The 21722-nt window shown below is 43.1% G+C and overlaps 1 protein-coding gene across 1 annotated transcript; it reads right to left on the reverse strand.

Moving 5' to 3' along the window:
- Nucleotides 1-7812: 7812 nt before the first annotated feature.
- Nucleotides 7813-11850, reverse strand: RRAD (RRAD, Ras related glycolysis inhibitor and calcium channel regulator). Its single transcript, XM_069739374.1, has 5 exons — nt 11759-11850; nt 10980-11336; nt 9606-9679; nt 8716-8920; nt 7813-8575 (listed from the first exon to the last, which is right to left on the reverse strand). Exons 2-5 carry the CDS (start codon nt 11332-11334, stop codon nt 8298-8300), a joined length of 912 nt encoding a protein of 303 aa, XP_069595475.1. The 5' UTR covers nt 11335-11336; nt 11759-11850; the 3' UTR covers nt 7813-8297.
- Nucleotides 11851-21722: the final 9872 nt, after the last annotated feature.

Here is a 21722-nt window from a genome sequence, read left to right on the forward strand (position 1 = left end):
CTGGGGGAAACCGGACGACCTGGAGGAAACCAGAGAACCTGGAGGATCTGGTGGAAACCAGAGAACCTGGAGGATCTGGTGGAAACCAGAGAACCTGGAGGACCTGGTGGAAACGGGAGGAGCTGGGGGAAGCTTGAGTACCTGGAGCAAACCAGTGAACCTGGAGGATCTGGAAGAAACTGAAGGACCTGGAGGAAACTGAAGGACCTGGATGAAACTGAAGGACTTGGAGGAAACTGAAGGACCTGGAGGAAACTAAAGGACCTGGAGGAAACTAAAGGACCTGGAGGACCTGGTGAAAACGGGAGGAGCTGGGGGAAGCCGAAGTACCTGGAGCAAACCAGTGAACCTGGAATATCTGGAAGAAACCAGAGGACTTGGAGGAAACTGAAGGACCTGGAGGATACCAGAGAACCTGGAGGAAACCAAAGGACCTGGAGGGAACCCACACAAACATAGGCAGAGCATACAAACTCCTTTAGAGATGTTGTCCTTGATGGGATTTGAACTGGGGACGTGCAAAGTAACCATGCTCACCACTGAGCCACCGTGTTAACTGAGGTTCCACTTTATACTTTTTCACAAGGCACTTCTCTACAGCTCGGGGTCAGAAGTGGAAAAGTAATGAATTGCCTCCATCTGTATGGCACGGACTCTTAAGGCTCTGTGTGAGTCTTCTCTGATCCAACAATTGCCAAGTGTGGATTTAGCCTTTGGTTCTACTGCTAAAGTGGAAATGACACAAAACCAAAGGTTTCCTGTAAAGATTAGAATCGCCTCATTAATAAAGTCTGTGATTAGGGCTGCAGATGGAAAATCCCTTTTAATTCTGCTTTAATAACGACACTGATCCAGCGCCGGTTTATTTAAACATCAGATTTTATTAATGCAGGAGAACATCTCGTGGTGAGAGGATTCCCCTCCACCGCTTTATAAATAGAGCAGAACGTAAGCGGCAATTACTTTCCATATGGTTCTTCTGGCTGCACTGCCTAATCTGCTCTTTGTACCGCAGAATATTAACCCTGCAGCTTCTGGACAACTTTATGTGACGTCACCAAGACATTTAATGTACATCCCAGGTCCATCCACAATGTTTACCCTTCATCATCTACGGATCCATTGCCAGAACGCTGCGAGACTCTAGTTTAGGGATCATTCAGATGTCCATGAATCCCCTTTGTGTTCAACCCTTGAGGACATGCGCTCATTAAACTTTGGTGACTGTTTTTTTTTCTTATTTAAATGCATGTATGTTTGGCCCCAAAAATTTTTGCATTTGGGTTTGTTTAAAAATATTATACAGTTTTACCTTGTTTAGCCTCTATGATGCACTATCTATTTATCTATCTATTCCCGGCGGCAGAATGGGTTAACTAGGAATCCGGCAGTGAGCTCATTCTGAATTTCTAACTTGATCTGTCTTTTTTTTTTTATTACTTCTCTCAGCTGACTCACCACCACAGACCAAATCAAAGCTGAATGAGCAAGAAAACAAAAAGCCTGAAAAAAACAAAAAACAATGCAACATTTTTAGTGAAACCGAATAACAAAAACGATCTTTAGCCCCAAATAAGTTTAAGTAAAAATAGCATGACCCCCTCCAATTAAAATAAACATGATCAGTACGCATCTCCTGTATCAGTGCCATTCTAGAGACATTGGTGCTGCTGTTCCTGGAAAGTTACTTGACTTGTGTCATATGGAGGCTGCAGCCAATCACCACTTGTCAGCAGCAGCCGTTACCATATTGTCAGAGAAGACGGAATTTTGAATGTGCTGCAGCAAAGAGCTGCACTCACTATTCTGCTGGTGCAGTCACTGTGTACATACATTACTGATCCTGAGTTACATCCTGTATTATACCCCAGAGCTGCACTCACTATTCTGCTGGTGCAGTCACTGTGTACATACATTACATTACTGATCCTGAGTTACATCCTGTATTATACCCCAGAGCTGCACTCACTATTCTGCTGGTGCAGTCACTGTGTACATACATTACATTACTGATCCTGAGTTACATCCTGTATTATACTCCAGAGCTGCACTCACTATTCTGCTGGTGCAGTCACTGTGTACATACATTATATTACTGATCCTGAGTTACCTCCTGTATTATACTCCAGAGCTGCACTCACTATTCTGCTGGTGCAGTCACTGTGTACATACATTATATTACTGATCCTGAGTTACCTCCTGTATTATACTCCAGAGCTGCACTCACTATTCTGCTGGTGCAGTCACTGTGTACATACATTACATTACTGATCCTGAGTTACATCCTGTATTATACTCCAGAGCTGCACTCGCTATTCTGCTGGTGCAGTCACTGTGTACATACATTACATTACTAATCCTGGGTTACATCCTGTATTATACCCCAGAGCTGCACTCACTATTCTGCTGGTGCAGTCACTGTGTACATACATTACTGATCCTGAGTTACATCCTGTATTATACCCCAGAGCTGCACTCACTATTCTGCTGGTGCAGTCACTGTGTACATACATTACATTACTGATCCTGAGTTACATCCTGTATTATACCCCAGAGCTGCACTCACTATTCTGCTGGTGCAGTCACTGTGTACATACATTACATTACTGATCCTGAGTTACATCCTGTATTATACTCCAGAGCTGCACTCACTATTCTGCTGGTGCAGTCACTGTGTACATACATTATATTACTGATCCTGAGTTACCTCCTGTATTATACTCCAGAGCTGCACTCACTATTCTGCTGGTGCAGTCACTGTGTACATACATTACATTACTGATCCTGAGTTACATCCTGTATTATACTCCAGAGCTGCACTCGCTATTCTGCTGGTGCAGTCACTGTGTACATACATTACATTACTAATCCTGGGTTACATCCTGTATTATACTCCAGAGCTGCACTCGCTATTCTGCTGGTGCAGTCACTGTGTACATACATTACATTACTGATCCTGGGTTACATCCTGTATTATACTCCAGAGCTGCACTCACTATTCTGCTGGTGCAGTCACTGTGTACATACATTACATTACTGATCCTGAGTTACATCCTGTATTATACTCCAGAGCTGCACTCACTATTCTGCTGGTGCAGTCACTGTGTACATACATTATATTACTGATCCTGAGTTACCTCCTGTATTATACTCCAGAGCTGCACTCACTATTCTGCTGGTGCAGTCACTGTGTACATACATTACATTACTGATCCTGAGTTACATCCTGTATTATACTCCAGAGCTGCACTCGCTATTCTGCTGGTGCAGTCACTGTGTACATACATTACATTACTAATCCTGGGTTACATCCTGTATTATACTCCAGAGCTGCACTCGCTATTCTGCTGGTGCAGTCACTGTGTACATACATTACATTACTGATCCTGAGTTACATCCTGTATTATACCCCAGAGCTGCACTCACTATTCTGCTGGTGCAGTCACTGTGTACATAATTACATTACTGATCCTGAATTATATCCTGTATTATACTCCAGAGCTGCACTCACTATTCTGCTGGTGCAGTCACTGTGTACATACATTACTGATCCTGAGTTACATCCTGTATTATACTCCAGAGCTGCACTCACTATTCTGCTAGTGCAGTCACTCTGTACATACATTACTGATCCTGAGTTACATCCTGTATTATACCCCAGAGCTGCACTCGCTATTCTGCTGGTGCAGTCACTGAGTACATACATTACATTACTGATCCTGAGTTACATCCTGTATTATACTCCAGAGCTGCACTCACTATTCTGCTGGTGCAGTCACTGTGTACATACATTACATTACTGATCCTGAGTTACATCCTGTATTATACCCCAGAGCTGCACTCACTATTCTGCTGGTGCAGTCACTCTGTACATACATTACTGATCCTGAGTTACATCCTGTATTATACCCCAGAGCTGCACTCACTATTCTGCTGGTGCAGTCACTGTGTACATACATTACATTACTGATCCTGAGTTACATCCTGTATTATACTCCAGAGCTGCACTCACTATTCTGCTGGTGCAGTCACTGTGTACATACATTACATTACTGATCCTGAGTTACATCCTGTATTATACCCCAGAGCTGCACTCACTATTCTGCTGGTGCAGTCACTCTGTACATACATTACTGATCCTGAGTTACATCCTGTATTATACCCCAGAGCTGCACTCGCTATTCTGCTGGTGCAGTCACTGAGTACATACATTACATTACTGATCCTGAGTTACATCCTGTATTATACTCCAGAGCTGCACTCACTATTCTGCTGGTGCAGTCACTGTGTACATACATTACATTACTGATCCTGAGTTACATCCTGTATTATACCCCAGAGCTGCACTCACTATTCTGCTGGTGCAGTCACTCTGTACATACATTACTGATCCTGAGTTACCTCCTGTATTATACTCCAGAGCTGCACTCACTATTCTGCTGGTGCAGTCACTGTGTACATACATTACATTACTGATCCTGAGTTACATCCTGTATTATACCCCAGAGCTGCACTCGCTATTCTGCTGGTGCAGTCACTGAGTACATACATTACATTACTGATCCTGAGTTACATCCTGTATTATACCCCAGAGCTGCACTCACTATTCTGCTGGTGCAGTCACTGTGTACATACATTACATTACTGACCTTGAACTGTTCCTGAGTTACATCATGTTATGAACTGCACTCGCTGGTTCTCAGGTTTTCAGAGCAGACATCTCCTAACATCCCCTGCTTGCTAACTATGGGCGCACAGTTGGGGTTGGTGATTTGCATTGTTGTAGATCAGCTGATATGGGCTGCCTGAACACACATGGGATTTAAAGATATTGTCGACTACTTGGACAACTTCTAATACTCTTCATTTGGCCCTCATAAAATAACAAAGCTTATACTCTCCTCCTGTGCTGGCATAGTTCCCACAGGGTAGGTATTCTGTCTTCCCGGGGCTCCCGTGCTGTTTTTGTGACGCGTGACGTCGCCACCCTATCAGCGCTGGCGTCACTGTCCCCGCCTCCTGTGTAATTGAGCAGGAAGAGGATGTCTGAGATCAGCTACAGCACGGACTTCCTCTTCATATCTGATTTGTTCGCAGGTGGGGACATTGACACCAGCGCTGATATGGCGCCGGGGTCACTTGTCACAACAGCAGCACCAGAGCCTCGAGACTGCGAGTGTCGACACTGCGGGACCAGTACCGGCATGGGAGGTGAGTATGAGTGTTATTATTTTATGGGGCCAAAAATTTTGATCAAGAATGGGTTGTCCTAGTAGTGGACAACCTCTTTAAAGGGGTTCTTCAAGAGCGTAATAAAATGATCCCATCACGTTATTCAAACAGTCTATTCTAGTCACGTGTAAGGACGGGTTGCAGTCTATAGAAACAATGTGTCCGACACCTGTGTCTCAACTGTCAGAGGAGCTGTATCATAATCATACATACCATAACTGCCAGAGAAAAAAGGACCAGAAAGAAAATATACAAGGTAAAAAAAAAAAAAAAATCTAAGAGGGTTTGCTTGTCTTTGGTATTAAATTAAAATGAAATACTCTGTTGCCACCGACCAAACACATAACAGTATATTGCTATACTTGGGGAATATTTTTATTTTTATCAAAAACTATGAAAGATCCCATAGTTCTAGTGACTCACATCTCCATGGCCCAGACAGACCTCCAATGAAATGGGGACAAGATAGGAATCAAACTAAGCTTGTAATGAAACCTTTCTGGCTAAGATGGGTGGATGATGAGGCGCAGTGCTGGAGGGTGCCTCCCCCTTCAGTACAAAAAACAAAATAAGGGACCACACACCTTAACTATTACATTAATTTGCAAGTGCGTAAAAAGTATATGATCGATATATATACACACATGACAGGAGATGAAATAAATCTTGTCAGCAGACTGAGCACAAAGGATTTTTTTCTCCAACCTCAGTCTGTGAGAAGATTTATATAATTTCATGTCATATCGTTTGTATGTACACATGAATAATCATTTTTTTTTTTTTTTTGTATATTAATTCACCTGTCCCAGCGTTTCTTTGGCAGCTCTGGCATTTATACACACGATACAGCTCCTCCGGATGGACTGGCATTTGAATAACATGACAGTTGTGCTCAAAGGTTTGCATACCCCAGCAGAATTTTTGCTTTCAATGCCTTTTTTCAGTGAATGTGAATGATAACGCCAAAAGTGGCTGAGTGAAGCCATTTATTGTCCAACTACTGTTTTCTCTTTTTAAATCATAATGACCCTGATCAAAAGTTTACATACCCTGGTGATTTTGGTCTGATAACATGCACAGAAGTTGACGCAAATGGGTTTGAATGCCTACCAAAAGTAGCATCCTCACCTGTGACCTGTTAGCTTTTATGCACACACACTAATTATAAGCAGAGTGAGTTTCTGGGATCCAGACAGACTCTTGCATCTTTCATCCAGCCACTGATGTTTCTGGATTGTGAGTAATGGGAAAGCAAAAGAATGGTCAACGGATCTACGGGAAAAGATAGTTAAACTGTATAAAACAGGAAATGGATGTAAAAAGATATCCAAAGAATTGATAATACCAGTCTGCAGCATTCATACTGTGATTTACAAATGGGAAATCAGGTGCTCTGTAAAAACAAAACCATGGTCAGGTAGACCAACAAAAATGTCGTCCACAACTGCCAGGAAAATTGTAGGGAAGCAAAGAAAGACCCACGAATAACATCAGCTGAAATACTGGACTCTCTGAAAACTAGCGGTGTGGCTGTTTCAAAATGCACAGTAAGGAGGTACTTAAAGAAAAATGGTCTGCATGGTCGTGTCGCCAGAAGAGAGCCATTACTGCCCAAATACCACAAGTTTCTCCCCTACAATATGCAAAACAGCACAGAGACATGCCTCAAAACTTCTGAAACAAGTTAATTTGGAGTGATGAGACCAAAATCAAACTTTTTGGCCACAGCCATAAATGTTAAATTTGGAAAGAGGTCAATAAGGCCTATGATGAAAGTAACACACTTCCTACAGTAAGGTACGGAGGTGGATTGCTGATGTTTTGGGGATGTGTGAGCTACAAAGGCACAGTAAACTTGGTTGAAGTTGAAGGAAAGATGGAGGCAGCAAATTTGCAATCAGCCAGGAAGCTGCGCATGGGATGTGCTTGGTCGTTCCAACATGACAACAATCCAAAACACAAGGCCAAGTCGACCTGTCATTGGCTACAGCAGAACCAAGTGAAGGTTCTGGGGTGGCCCTCTCAGTCTCCTGACCTCAATATCATTGAGCCACTCTGTGGAGATCTCAAACACGCAGTTCATGCTAGACAGCCCAGGAATTTACCGGAACTGGAGACTTTTTGCCAAGTAGAGTGGGCAGCTTTACCATCTGAGAAAATAACCTCAACTATCACAAAAGACTAAAAGCTGTCATTGATATTAGAGGGGGCAATACACGGTATTAAGAAATGGGGTATGTGAACTTTTGATTGGGGTCATTTGGATGTTTTGGTAAATGGCTTCACTCAACCACGAATCATGGGTGGAGAAAGTTTTTGGTGGTATCCTTAATATTCTCTGAAAAAAGGCCAATAAAGTAAAAATTCTGCCGGGGTATGTAAACTTTTGAGCACAACTGTATATTACAACCCACTTTTCATACATTTATGGTTTGTATCCTATAGGTTTTCTACTGTATTGAAACTACAACTCCCAGTATACGTTAGGGGAGTTGTGACAACACCACACCAGGTTGCCAAGCTGATGCAGTGTTAACTCTTATATCTCCATCTCGTCAGATAGGAAGCCGGAATCTGGGGTTTATAACAGTAAATAGTTTATTATAAAATATTTCATGTAAACAAATAATAAATTGATAATTCATCGAAGTGCAATACAGTTCAAAAAATGTCGTAGCCTACAGTACACGTCATCACTGCAGAGGTCTCTGTGCCAGTGTGATCACATGAACATGAACCTGCAAGGTTAAAACAGGAGTGGGGTGTACGAGCCCGCGTACAAAAATTCAAGTTTTAACACAAAAGTTAGATAATGAGATTTTTTTTTCTCTCTTCAACTCCAAACCAACCGGTTGCGATCGGACACAGAGGAGGCACGAAGTCGCTGACTGCCGGTAAATCCTTGCACGAAACGTTCCAATGTCCCAATGCCATGTTCCAGTCCAGCTTATTAAGGCATAAATTAGAAATGAAAATCTGAGTTCTAGATCGGTTTAAATCTATGTCTCCATTTCAAAGAAAGTCAAGTATTTCCTCCAGGGGTCCGGCCACCTCTTCTCAGCTTTTCAGAGGATAGATAAGTCATGGCAGGATTTGGATTTCTGCTTGAACGCCATCTTCTTGTTGTTTTTGGCTACGATCTTCCCCAGGAACCTCTTGGCTTTTTTCCCTATGCTTTCCCTCCTTTTGCTGCTGGCCATTCTCCTTGCATTGTCTTCTTTGCTGTCTTTGCGGAGTCTGATCTGACGCACGATGCCCTCGAAAAGGTCCTTGACGTTGTGGTGGAGGGCGGCCGAAGTTTCGATAAACTTGCAGTCAAATACCACAGCGCACGCTCGACCCTCTGGAGGAGGAAATATGAAGAATGTTAGAAATACAGGAAAGACCACCAGGGTCTGAGTATGGACTGGACGAGTTATAAGTAATGAATTAATAATGGCTTTGTTACTGCACAGCCCCTCTTATCTGACCATCTCTGCTCACCTTCTACAGAGACCTCCCGTGACCGCACCAGATCGCTCTTGTTTCCCACCAGAATAATTGGGATGTCCTCGGACTGCCGAGCTCGGCGCAGCTGGATTCTGAGCTCGGACGCTTTCTCGAAGCTGGCTTTGTCGGTCACCGAGTACACGATGACATAAGCGTCTCCCATTTTCATGCACTGATTGTGCAGCCAGTGGTTGTCATCCTAGAAGAGCAAATGTGAAACGTTAATTACCACCAAATCTGCAGCGATTATCACACATCAGTCACTTAGGGGTAATTAGTTATGCAAATTTGATGCGTGCATTGCAAGCACATTGTCTACGGATCTTTTTTATTTTTTTTTGCATCCGAAGCTTCTGATCTAAATGGATATTAGATTGCAGGGTCTAACTGATGTCTGTGTAGAAAAATTGTGCCCCCTAGTGGTAAGTAGTAGCATTGACAATAAGAAAAAATGGGGTATTACATATAAAAAGATGGGGCAATTATGTCTCCTGTGAAAGGAGTGATAAAATGTTGGAATTCACTAATAAGGAACCACATTAGAAATGAAGGCCTAACTGCACATATTAACATCCTATATTTAATATACAGTTACAATTTGCATTATTCTCCAGAGCTGAAGTTACAATTCTGCTGGCTTTTATAAAAAAAAGAAACAAACAAACATGACAACTTAGTTCTTGCATTGTGCTTGGTGTTTCCAGAATGCAATCTCTGGGCAGGCACTGAACAATCAGGGGATGTTGGAAGATTTCAGCTCTGAATTTGCTGCAGAGTGCAGCTCTGGAGTATAATATGTGATGGAATTGCATTTACTAAGTGACTTTTTCCGTGTATTCTGAAGGAGTCACCAGAGATGTGATGGAAAGAGGAGGGGAACATACCTGCTCCCAAATATCGAAGACTAAAAGACTCGCTTCTTCCCCGTCTACCACAATCGATCTGTCGTATGTGTTTCCTAGAAAAAAAAATGAAATAGATTTTGATCAGCTAAATGAAAAAAAAAACAAAACAAAAACATTTAATTCAAAAATTCCATCTGTATATAATAATGAGGGTTGTAGTTCTGGAGTGCGGAGGGTTATACTATAGGGCTAAGTAACAAACGGCTGAAGCTTCCAATCAATTGTATCTAAATATAACCGGTATCAGGAAGGATTGTGTCATCTCGTCAAGAAGGGAGGACTAATTCCACTAAATGAATATTATGCACGCTGGGAGCTCACGGCAACACTCAGCGAGCTGCGAGATCCGTGCAGTATTCCGACACTGAGCAGGTGTTCAGCATTGTGGTACTGTGGGGCGCCGCAAGGGCGAATCTGATGCCAAACCCTGCGGAAAGGATGAACGGACCCTGGGGCTCTACACATAGCACCCCAACACCAAGCGCACATAGCCCGGCCGTCTGAGCATCCAAGATTCAGCAGTGGTGGCACCTCGGAGGACATTGTATAGGGCACCTCGGAGGACATTCTATAGGGCACCTCGGAGGACATTATTATAGGGCACCTCAGAGGACATTGTATAGGGCACCTCGGAGGACATTGTATAGGGCACCTCGGAGGACATTCTATAGGGCACCTCGGAGGACATTATTATAGGGCACCTCGGAGGACATTGTATAGGGCACCTCGGAGGACATTCAATAGGGCACCTCTGAGGACATTCAATAGGGCACCTCGGAGGACATTATTATAGGGCACCTCGGAGGACATTCTATAGGGCACCTCGGAGGACATTATTATAGGGCACCTCGGAGGACATTATTATAAGGCACCTCGGAGGACATTCTATAGGGCACCTCGGAGGACATCCAATAGGGCACCTCTGAGGACATTCAATAGGGCACCTCGGAGGACATTATTATAGGGCACCTCGGAGGACATTCTATAGGGCACCTCGGAGGACATTCTATAGGGCACCTCGGAGGACATTCTATAGGGCACCTCGGAGGACATTCTATAGGGCACCTCGGAGGACATTCTATAGGGCACCTCGGAGGACATTCAATAGGGCACCTCGGAGAACATTCTATAGGGCACCTTGGAGGACATTACACAGGTCATCTACAGCAGAGGCACATACTCCTCTCCGAGAGACTTTACCCCCACATAGATAAATCGCAAGCATCATCCCTAGTTCTCAAATAGATGATACCAGAGAACAAAAGCTCACACCCTTCACCTCTTTAGGACCTTTTTTCTTGCACATTTTGGCTTAGGAAGTTTTGTAGTAAGAACGTGTTTTTGATGGCTTACCTGCCTCCTCGACATCCTGCAGATCCTCAACGCCACCGAAAATCCTAGCCAAGCTGGACTTGCCCACCCCGTGTTCCCCCAGAAGGATGACTTTAAAGAGCTGATCTTCGGAGTCGCTTCCAGAGGAGATGACAGAGTCTGAGGAATCGGAGGTCCAGCTCTCTCGCTGCTCATCTCCGGGGTTGTAGGAGGGACAGCGCACCAGTTTGGCCAGTTCGCTGGCTTTAGAGCCTCCATGTAGCTCCTTGTCATCCACCGGCATGCTCCTCCGGTGTAGCTGCTGGTGCACCGCGAATGGCATGCTCCCTCGTCTCTTCTCAAGGCTCTTGATCCGGTCGCTGCGGTTCAGGGTCATGTCTTAAAGGGAAAGAAGACGACAGTTATGAATGTTATAGGCAGTCGAATAATTACGCATTAACCCCTTCATGGATTCGTTTTTATAGTATAATCCAATTGAGCTTTCTGCTACTTTTCCTTCCACCCACATCATCTGTCACCTGCCATTACATTATTAAACCTTCTCTTACAATGCAAATATATATCGGAGACCGGAGTTTGCATTGATTTGCAGCCATAATGTTGTACCGGTCAATGAACAGCGTGCACGGTTCTGCAAGATGTGAATGGTTCTGCAGGATGTGCACGGTTCTGCAAGATGTGAATGGTTCTGCAGGATGTGCACGGTTCTGCAGGATCTGCATGGTTCTGCACAACTTTATCAGTAGCGTATCTTTATGTAAAGTAATAGGCAAATATATTGCAATAAATGGCTTACTTACTTTCTGCACTGGGTTCACGGAGACGAGGGCTAAGTCCCTGCAGTAATCGTAGAGGTTGGACTGAGCTGCGCCTGAGTCTCAGGAGTTGCTCCTCTGTTGATCATGCCGGTAGCTGGGCTCTTATGTATGCCTAGGGGGCTAGCACCCTCCGTGACGTCACTGCCAGCCCAGCATATGAGAGCCCTGTACCCTCCCTACTTCCATATTAGTCCACCGTGTGACATCACAGGCTCCCATGCTTAGTCAGGCTCTCGTGCATTCACAACGTTACCGCTCCTACCTTGTGGCACAAAAGGATTGGAATGGCAAGACCCTGAACATCTGCCCCCCCTCCATAAATTGGCATGCAAATTTTTCCACATTAAAAGGCAATAAAATGGATGTAGTCCCAGACAAAACATTTGTACGGATTTTTGCACAGACCTCCTGCAATTATATTAACCTTTTGGAACAACCGGTCATATATTTTTTAGATAATTGGGTGGTGCAGTAACGAGTTCTCATTTGACAGTGATCCGGCTATCACATTGACTTATTTTGTGACTTAACAGTTTGCAAATGCTGAATGACTTATTTTTCGACCAGGGTGCATTACAGATGCCTCGTCTGTGCAGTGCAGGGAGGAGAACTTGACTCCATTAGTAGCACAGACAATGACGTTGGCTCGGATTGGGTTACAGCTGAGCCAAATGTAGAAGCTGGAAGTCATACTATACTAGGTGACCAGGCAGCGCCTATAGGTTGGATGCGGTATCCCCACAGCTGCCCCGGTGACGTGTCTCCCCCCCACATGACAGGTGCAGCTCAGGAATGATACTGTACCACCCCAGAAGCCTCTGTCTCCAAAACAAACTGTATCAATGTGGTCACCGGCAGGATTCATCCACTGACTGCACAGCGTGTCAATGTCATGAATTCACAGGGTGCTCGGGGTGTGTGATACCATCGCTCCATGAATCAGGGACCCCAGAGGTCATAGGGAGAGTTTAGAGCTCAAGATCATTGCCATCTGCAAGTGGTGGATAATGCGGGCACACGTGGACATAATGATTAATGACTGTCTCAAATGCATCCAAAATTAAAAATGAAGCAACGATTTGATTACAAACCTATTCACATTCTATGTACTCATCTTGGCACTAAACATCTCCTTAGGAATAGACTGCAAAAATAAGATCTTGTGAAGGTGCCGGGCGGCCGTCGACATCGACTTGGAATTTATATTTGATGAAAAAATCAATAAATGTGATTACACGATCCGCAAGAAATAGTAGTGGTCTGTCATGTAGACAGAATATCGTGTAAAAGTCACGATATAATCAAGATACAAATTCATCTATACATATAAATGTATATGTTTATTTGAGCACAACATGGCGTGGAACTTCCTGTTATCATTGTTATTTTCTTACGTCTTTCCAGTAAGTCGGTGTACACAATCCTCAGTCTTATCTCCTGTCCCCTCTCCGGGTAAGATAAATACTGGTCTTCCTGTAAAGTTTCTGCCCTATTAATAACAACAACACTCTGCCCTCCAATTCCAGTAACTACAGACTGGGCACTTCCATTACTTACTGCAGGAGTGAAAAACACATCTAGTTTATCCTACTGTATAATGGCTGCTATTAAGTGTATACATATGGATAAAGAGCTTCATGTGAAGACTAATTTGAAAACCGCACATAGTATAGCAAAATGGAGTAAGTATTATAGCAGTTATATTCCAGTACATAGGGGGCAGTATTATAGTAGTTATATTCTTGTACATAGGGAGCAGTATTATAGTAGTTATATTCTTGTACATAGGGGCAGTATTATAGTAGCTATATTCTTGAACATAGGTGGCAGTATTAGAGTAGTAATAATCTTGTACATGGGAGCAGTATTATAGTAGCTATATTCTTGTACATAGGAGCAGTATTATAGTAGTTATATTCTTGTACATAGGGGCAGTATTATAGTAGTTATATTCTTGTACATAGGGGGCAGTATTATAGTAGTTATATTCTTGTACATGGGAGCAGTATTATAGTAGCTATATTCTTGTACATAGGAGCAGTATTATAGTAGTTATATTCTTGTTTATAGGGGCAGTATTATAGTAGTTATATTCTTGTACATAGGAGCTGTATTATAGTAGTTATATTCTTCTACATAGGGGCAGTATTATAGTAGTTATATTCTTCTACATAGGGGCAGTATTATAGTTGTTATATTCTTGTATATAGGGGCAGTATTATAGTAGTTATATTCTTGTACATAGGGGCAGTATTATAGTAGTTATATTCTTGTACATAGGAGCAGTATTATAGTAGTTATATTCTTGTACATAGGGGCAGTATTATAGTAGCTATATTCTTGTACATAGGAGCAGTATTATAGTAGTTATATAGTTATATTCTTGTACATAGGAGCTGTATTATAGTAGTTATATTCTTGTACATAGGAGCAGTATTATAGTAGTTGTATTCTTGTACATAGGGGCAGTATTATAGTAGTTATATTCTTGTACATAGGGGGCAGTATTATAGTAGTTATATTCTTGTACATAGGAGCAGTATTATAGTAGTTATATTCTTGTACATAGGAGCAGTATTATAGTAGTTATATTCTTGTACATAGGAGCAGTATTATAGTAGTTATATTCTTGTACATAGGGGGCAGTATTGTAGTAGTTATATTCTTGTACATAGGGGCAGTATTATAGTAGTTATATTCTTGTGCATAAGAGCATTATTATAATGGGTATATTCTTTTTTTATATTATGCTTGCTCTGATAGTCAAGGTGAAATGATCATCACACATCAGTGTCTCTTAAGGAAATCATCCTTGTCACAGCTCAGGATTTGGTTTCATGTAACCTGTTTCCACAGTCAATTGTTACCGATAGATTATGACTTGGAGGTAACCTAATCTTATCCAGTTCCTTTGTACACTGATGACAGTGGGGTGTAAAGTTGTCATATTATTGCACAAATCAATATTGTATAAAAACACTCTGTAGCTCCGGAATGGCACTGTTTTATTAAAACACTAGGGTCCTCAGCTTAGATCAGGGGTGCACACCATTTTTTGGTCCAAAGACGACATTGCCATACTGAATCAATACCAAAGGTCGTAAAAACTAATTAAAATGGTACGTACATGAATACATCACCAGAACCATCGGTACACAAGTGCCATGCCAGAATGACCGTTGGTACATGAATGCAGCACCTGCACCGGAACCACCATCAGTACATGACTGCAGTGCCAGAACCACCGTCAGTACATGAATGCAGCACCAAAACCATCGTCATTACATGAATGCAGTGCCAGAACCACCATCAGTACATGAATGCAGTGCCAGAAATATCATCAGTATATCAAAGTAGTGCCAGTATATGAATGATGCGCCATTTTCACCTAGACACCTTCTAGTTGATATCTTCTCTGACTGGAGTCATTCCCATCTTTTTTGTCTCCTTGTAGTACAGACACCATGATGAGATTTCATGCCCAGACTTCCCTCTTCTCCATCGTCAGCAGCACTTCCAGACATGGGGCCCTTTTTTAAAAAAAAAGTATTTATTATACTGCCCCATAAATATAAATATATCCTATGCTGTGCCCCTGAATAATTGCCCCTCCTTGTTCTTCATGTACAAAATATCCCCCTCACTGTAATATATGCCTTTTCTTAATGTCCCCACACACAGCCCTTCTCCATAATATCCCCCTACACTGCCTCTCTCCATACTGTCCCCTATCCTGGGCCTCTCCAGAATATACCCTCCATAGTGCACTTCTTGATAAAATACCCCTCCACACTATCACCTCACAGTGATCCACTCCATAATATCACCCCCCTACACACACATTTCATCTTCAGCTCCTCCATGGAGCACTTACCTGTGCCCAACTTGTCCAGTTCCTCTGTGGAGCCAGTGGCAGCACCAGTGGGATGAGTTCAGTGTGCTTGACCTCGTCACACCTTTGCGCGTCGGAGTCGGGGTATTATGACCTGGTGGTCAGGACAAAAATGGACCTGGTGGTTAAGAGCACACGGAATGACCTGATAGTTACTGATAAATAAGGACGAGCTCTGGGACGTGGGAATTCTGCTGACCGCAATCCCTAATCCTATCACGCACACTAGAGATAGCCGTGGATTGCTCCTAACACTCCGTATGCAACTCGGCACAGCCTAAGGAACTAGCTAGCCCTGAAGATAGAAAAATAAAGCCTACCTTGCCTCAGAGAAATTCCCCAAAGGAAAAGGCAGCCCCCCACATATAATGACTGTGAGTAAAGATGAAAATACAAACACAGAGATGAAATAGATTTAGCAAAGTGAGGCCCGACTTACTGAACAGACTGAGGATAGGAAAGGTTGCTTTGCGGTCAGCACAAAAACCTACAAAAAGACCACGCAGAGGGCGCAAAAAGACCCTCCGCACCGACTCATGGTGCGGAGGCGCTCCCTCTGCGTCTCAGAGCTTCCAGCAAGCAAGACAACAATAAAAATAGCAAGCTGGACAGAAAAATAGCAAGCCAAAGAAAATACAAGCAGGAACTTAGCTTCTGCTGGGAAGACAGGTCACAAGAACGATCCAGGAGTGAAGTAGACCAATACTGGAACATTGGCAGGTGGCATGGAGCAAAGATCTAAGTGGAGTTAAATAGAGCAGCCAGCTAACGAATTAACCTCGTCACCTGTGGAAGGAAACTCAGAAACACCCACCAGAGGAAGTCCATGGACAGAACCAGCCGAAGTACCATTCATGACCACAGGAGGGAGCCCGACAACAGAATTCACAACACCGGGGATGAGGACCATGGCTCTGTCCCAATCCTGGTGCCTAAGTGTTCTAATGTATTCACGTCTGGAAGAGGCAAATACATTTGAATATAAGGAGAGAGCTAACATCTCCCAGACAGGTCAGTGGGCCACAGCAAAACCCTAATTTTTTAGTGTGCAATAATACACAGTATTAATACATATTAAGAATACAAATTTTGTGCAGTAATGCAAGTTAAAAAAGAACTAGAGATAACAAGTTGAAAGTAACAGCCTTGTATTTACAAGTACAAGTAATTTAAAGTATCGTGGCCTAATTATCGGAGCCAGAACTGAACCCCCTCCTGAGGATACCATTCAGCCAGGTTTCGCGCTCTTTAAGGAGGTGTATGAGCTCATGAACTGCTCTACATCCGTACCGTGAGGCTTAGCCGCAAGGATAAGACCAAAAAGAGTTGCTAGATTTTTGTAGTTCTGAAAGTCTGTCTGTATTTAACAAACCTCTAAAATCTTGATACTCGAGGTCTATTTCTGATAGAAATCACTGCCAATGATATTGATCAGGGACGGATTATTACATCATCGCGATCACCCGCGCCTGTTGTGAATTCTGTGGCAGAGCTCCCTCCTGTGGTCACAAGTGGTACTTCGGCTGGTTTTCTCTGTGAGCTTCCGTTGGTGGAGCAAAGTGGTACTGCGGCTTCTGAGTTTCCTTCCTCAGGTGATGTGGTGAAGTCGTTAGGTGCTGCTCTATTTAACTCCACCTAGTGCTTTGATCCTGGCCTCCAGTCAATGTTCTAGTATTGGACCTGTTTCCTCCTGGATCGTTCCTGTGGCCTGCTGCTCTGCATAGCTAAGTTCCTCTTTGCTATTTGTTTGCTGTTTTTTTCTGTCCAGCTTGTCAATTTGTTTTTTTCTGCTTGCTGGAAGCTCTGGGACGCAGAGGGTGTACCTCCGTGCAGTTAGTTCGGTACGGAGGTTTTTTTTGCCCCCTTTGCGTGGTTTTTGCAGGGTTTTGTGTTGGCCGCAAAGTTACCTTTCCTATCCTCGCTCTGTTCAGAAAGTTGGGCCTCACTTTGCTAAATCTATTTCATCTCTACGTTTGTCTTTTCATCTTAACTCACAGTCATTATATGTGGGGGCTGCCTTTTCCTTTGGGGTATTTCTCTGAGGCAAGGTAGGCTTATTTTCTATCTTCAGGCTAGCTAGTTTCTCAGGCTGTGCCGAGTTGCATAGGGAGCGTTGGGCGCAATCCACGGCTGCCTTTAGTGTGGTTGGAGAGGATTAGGGATTGCGGTCAACAGAGTTCCCACGTCTCAGAGCTCGTTCTTGTTTTTTGGGTTATTGCCAGGTCACTGTATGTGCGCTGACCTCTATGTCCATTGTGGTACTGAATTACCTTTCATAACACGCGCCCACAGGCTTTGCTCGGGAGATCGCTGCCGGCTGTCAGATGATTCTGACAACTGACACCCGGCACTTTAACCCCCGAAATGCTGCTATCAAATGCGATCCCAGCAGTCCGGGAGACAGCAGAGGGCTGACAGTCCCTCTGCCTTTGGATCGGAGACACGGCGGGATGACACGGGGTCTCGATTGTTTCCATGGTGACCCGATGTCGTCATGACATCATCAGGGTCACCAGAGCTAGGAAAGTTGCTGATCCTGTGCAGTGCATGACCAGCAACCTTTCCTATCAGTGCAGAGCTGACAGTTTCTACAGCATGGGGATGCTGCTGCATCCCCATATTATACAAGCAATCAGCCTGCAAAAAAATAAACTATTGTCCCATAATGGGACAAAGTAAAAAAAAAAAAAAAAAAAAAAATTTTTAAAGTTAAACATTTTTATAAAATAATTATAAAAAAATGTTTTTTTTTTAAATGATTCCATGAGATGTCAAGTTTCCAAAATGGTGTGACTTGTGGGGGGTTTCCACTGTTTAGGCACACCAGGGGTTCTCCAAATGGGACTTGACATCCCCTAATTATTCCAGGAAATTTTACATTCAAAAAGTCAAATGACGCTCCTTCCCTTCCGAGCCCTGTTGTGCGGCCAAACAGTAATTTTCTCCCTCATATGGGGTATTGGCGTACTTGGGATAAACTACACAACTTTTGAGTTACGGTACATTTTTTCCTGTTACCCTTGTAAAAAAAAATGTATAAAAAAAATGGTTCTGAAGTAATTTTATTTTTTTAAAGTTAAATGTTCATTTTTTTTTCTTCCCCACATTACAAAATTCCTGTAAAGCACCTGAAGGGTTAATAAACTTCTTGAATGTGGTTTTGCGCACCTTGAGGGGTGCAGTTTTTACAATGGTGACACTTTTGGGTATTTTCTGTTATATAGACCCCTTCACTTGAAATATGAGGTGGCCCCTAAAAAAATGGTTTTGTCAATTTTGTTATAAAAATGAAAAATCGCTGGTCAACTTTTAACCCTTATAACTTCCTAACGAAAAAAATGATGCTTCCAAAATTGTGCTGATGTCAAGTAGACATGTGGGAAATGTTATTAATTAACTCTTTTGGGTTCTGATTTAAGGGAATCAAAATTCAAAGTAGCAGAATTGCAAATTTTTCTAAATTTTTGCCAAATTTATGTTTGTTTTTGTCAAGTCATATCAAAGAAATTTTACCACTATCATAAAGTACAATATATCCTGAAAAAAAACAGTCTCAGAATCACCGGGATCTCTTAAAGCGTTCCAGAGCTATAACCACATAAAATGACAGTGGTCAGAATTGTAAAATTTGGCCCGTCCATTAACATACGAATTACTTTCGGAGGTAAAGTTGTTAAATATCTTGATTACAGGGTTAGAGCGGCTTCGCAGAAGGAAATAATTTGTAACAAAGATGCGACATGCTTGGTGGTTTGAGTCTCACAAGAAGCAATGAACTTGACAGTTTCAGTCACCACACAGAGATTGAGTGTTGGCAGTCACAACAATGGTGGACTTTCCGTTGTAACACTGTCATTAGCTGGCTGGGAATCCTAATGCTCCGGTCTCGGCAATCTCACTGGTGTGGAAGCTCTTCGCCCATGGGGACAGTCTGTAATGGCGATGGTGCAGGACAGGGCTTCCATTTGGGGTAGTGCAAAATGTGTAACTGCTTCCCACTTGATAGCCATCTGTGCCGCAGACACTTTCTCCCGGCGTCTCGGTGCTTATTCTTATTTCCGACCTATTTGCAGCCTTCTTACAAGACTGATTCACCTTTGAAGATTCCTTCACCTTATTATTTTAAGCTCCTTGCTCGGTTACTATAGGATGAGACTGGGACTGGTACTATGTGATGGCTTCGGACTGATGCAATATTTTGCCAGTTTGGGCAGTTTTTTATTTTTTAGGCATGAATGGTTTTAATAAATGGAGGCGTAGTCACTTTCCAGTGCCCCCGCGGATCCAGGACATGCTGCTCCAAGAGTGATGTCTGCTCTGATTGGAGGACCTCTGATTGGCTGCAGCAGAGCACGTCATCACATAGTTCTCTAACGACTTGTCCTTCTGGTCACCTGATTGGTTGCAGTGGTACTGTGACTTCTGAACAGAGCAGACATCGCCGCCTGCACTGGGTCCATGGGGGCACTGGAAGGTGACTATGCCTCCGTTTATTTGCTTTTTCAGATATCAAGAAAATCTGTAATACTTAATATAAGCCCATGGATCGCTGTACAAGTGTATTCCTACTTTTCCCGGGTCACCAATATCAGAACAGTGAGACCTCCCAAAACTCGGCGCCCCCAACGATCCGTTGTTTCCCCTGTGTTCCCAACAGCGCCACTCACTGTCCGGTGGCCGTTCCCAGGTACTGCAGCTTCAATTATTCAATCGACTAGTCCAAAGAATAGGCCATCAATATTGAGTCCTGGGCGACCCTTTAATGAGAGCGATCGCTGCTGTGTGAAGCGCCGCAATACTTACATCCATAATTCAGGAGAATTTGCAGCAGCCGGTATTATGTCATTCAATTAATCGATCCTAAATAAACCTGTGATCCTTGTTATACACTCCAGTGAAAGGGTTAACATCGCTCCCTCCATTTAGCCAGGAATCTCTCTCTCTGTACATTATGACAATGAACCTCCTCTGATCCGATGACGTCGTCTGCCGGCAATGGCCATATAAGTGCAGGATTCTCCGAGAACTGGGGAACCCCACTGTATGGTCATCCTGTGTGCATATCATGGCCTCCAGGGGTGGATGATGTCCCTGTGTGATAATGCAGGTGAGGACTTGGGGTCCTCGCTCACTGCACCGAGGCAATGCGATGGGAATATAGGATTATAGCGCCACCTGGTGGTCAAGGGCTGATGTGCACTACATTCTGCCCCAGTTCTAGTCTTCAGGGAAACTTCAGCTTTCTAATGGGCAATGAAACGTATTGCATGATACTTTGTAAGGTTATGGAAGGCGTGCGTCATGTGGCCGTTCTTGTATTCACCACACATGCAGTTATACATATAAACAAGAACTTCTCGAAGTGACCTCATATTCGTGAGCAGGGATTGGGGTTTTCCAGATAGTTTAATCCAATTCATAACTTACGACTCTTTAAAAAGAGGAATATTTTGTGCAAATGTTGCCACTTTTTAGCAAAATATACAACATTTTTTATTTAAATGTTGCAAAACAGGTTAGACTTTTTTTTTTTTGTTGCATTTTGTACGTCATTTTTTAATGAATTTTGTGCAAAAATGTCAACAAATGCAAAAAAAAATAATGTACGTTTTGACCTTGATATTTTTATTTTTTTTTATTTTTATGAGAACTATGTTTCCATGCACTTGTGGGGGTCACTATTCTCAGCAGCGCAGCAGAAAACTGATCCCTTTTTGTGCCGGCGAGCATTTTCAGCCGACTGGTATAGGCAATAATTAGACTTTCCGGATCAATACATGGCGGCCATTAGACGGCTCGATTACTGGAAGTGATTCTTTCTATATACTGGGGGATATATGATCCGTACATGGGATATCTATACAGAGGAGAATCCGCGCTTGCAGCAGTAAAAGGTCATGACGCATTTCTGCCTACTTAATGAGGGAGAAATCCCAGCGCTCGGGAATAGACTTACTGGAGGAGATGCCGATATTATGTGTCGTCCGTCGGGGATTTTTATAAGGCTTTTTTTAGAACACTGTTATTTTTATGTCTGCTAAATTCGTCTCCTTC

The sequence above is a fragment of the Ranitomeya imitator genome, chromosome 9, assembly GCF_032444005.1.
Source record: "Ranitomeya imitator isolate aRanImi1 chromosome 9, aRanImi1.pri, whole genome shotgun sequence".
NCBI classification, from domain to species: domain Eukaryota; kingdom Metazoa; phylum Chordata; class Amphibia; order Anura; family Dendrobatidae; genus Ranitomeya; species Ranitomeya imitator.

What these genes read in the sequence shown, in the direction of transcription:
- RRAD (XM_069739374.1), bottom strand. Translation starts at nt 11,334, where the DNA reads ATGACCCTGAACCGCAGCGACCGGATCAAGAGCCTTGAGAAGAGACGA. An exon ending in GCAGGATGTCGAGGAGGCAG is followed by an intron (nt 9,680 to 10,979) that starts GTAAGCCATCAA and finishes TTTTTTTTCTAG; the next exon opens with GAAACACATACGACAGATCG. An exon ending in ACGGGAGGTCTCTGTAGAAG is followed by an intron (nt 8,576 to 8,715) that starts GTGAGCAGAGAT and finishes TTCCTCCTCCAG; the next exon opens with AGGGTCGAGCGTGCGCTGTG.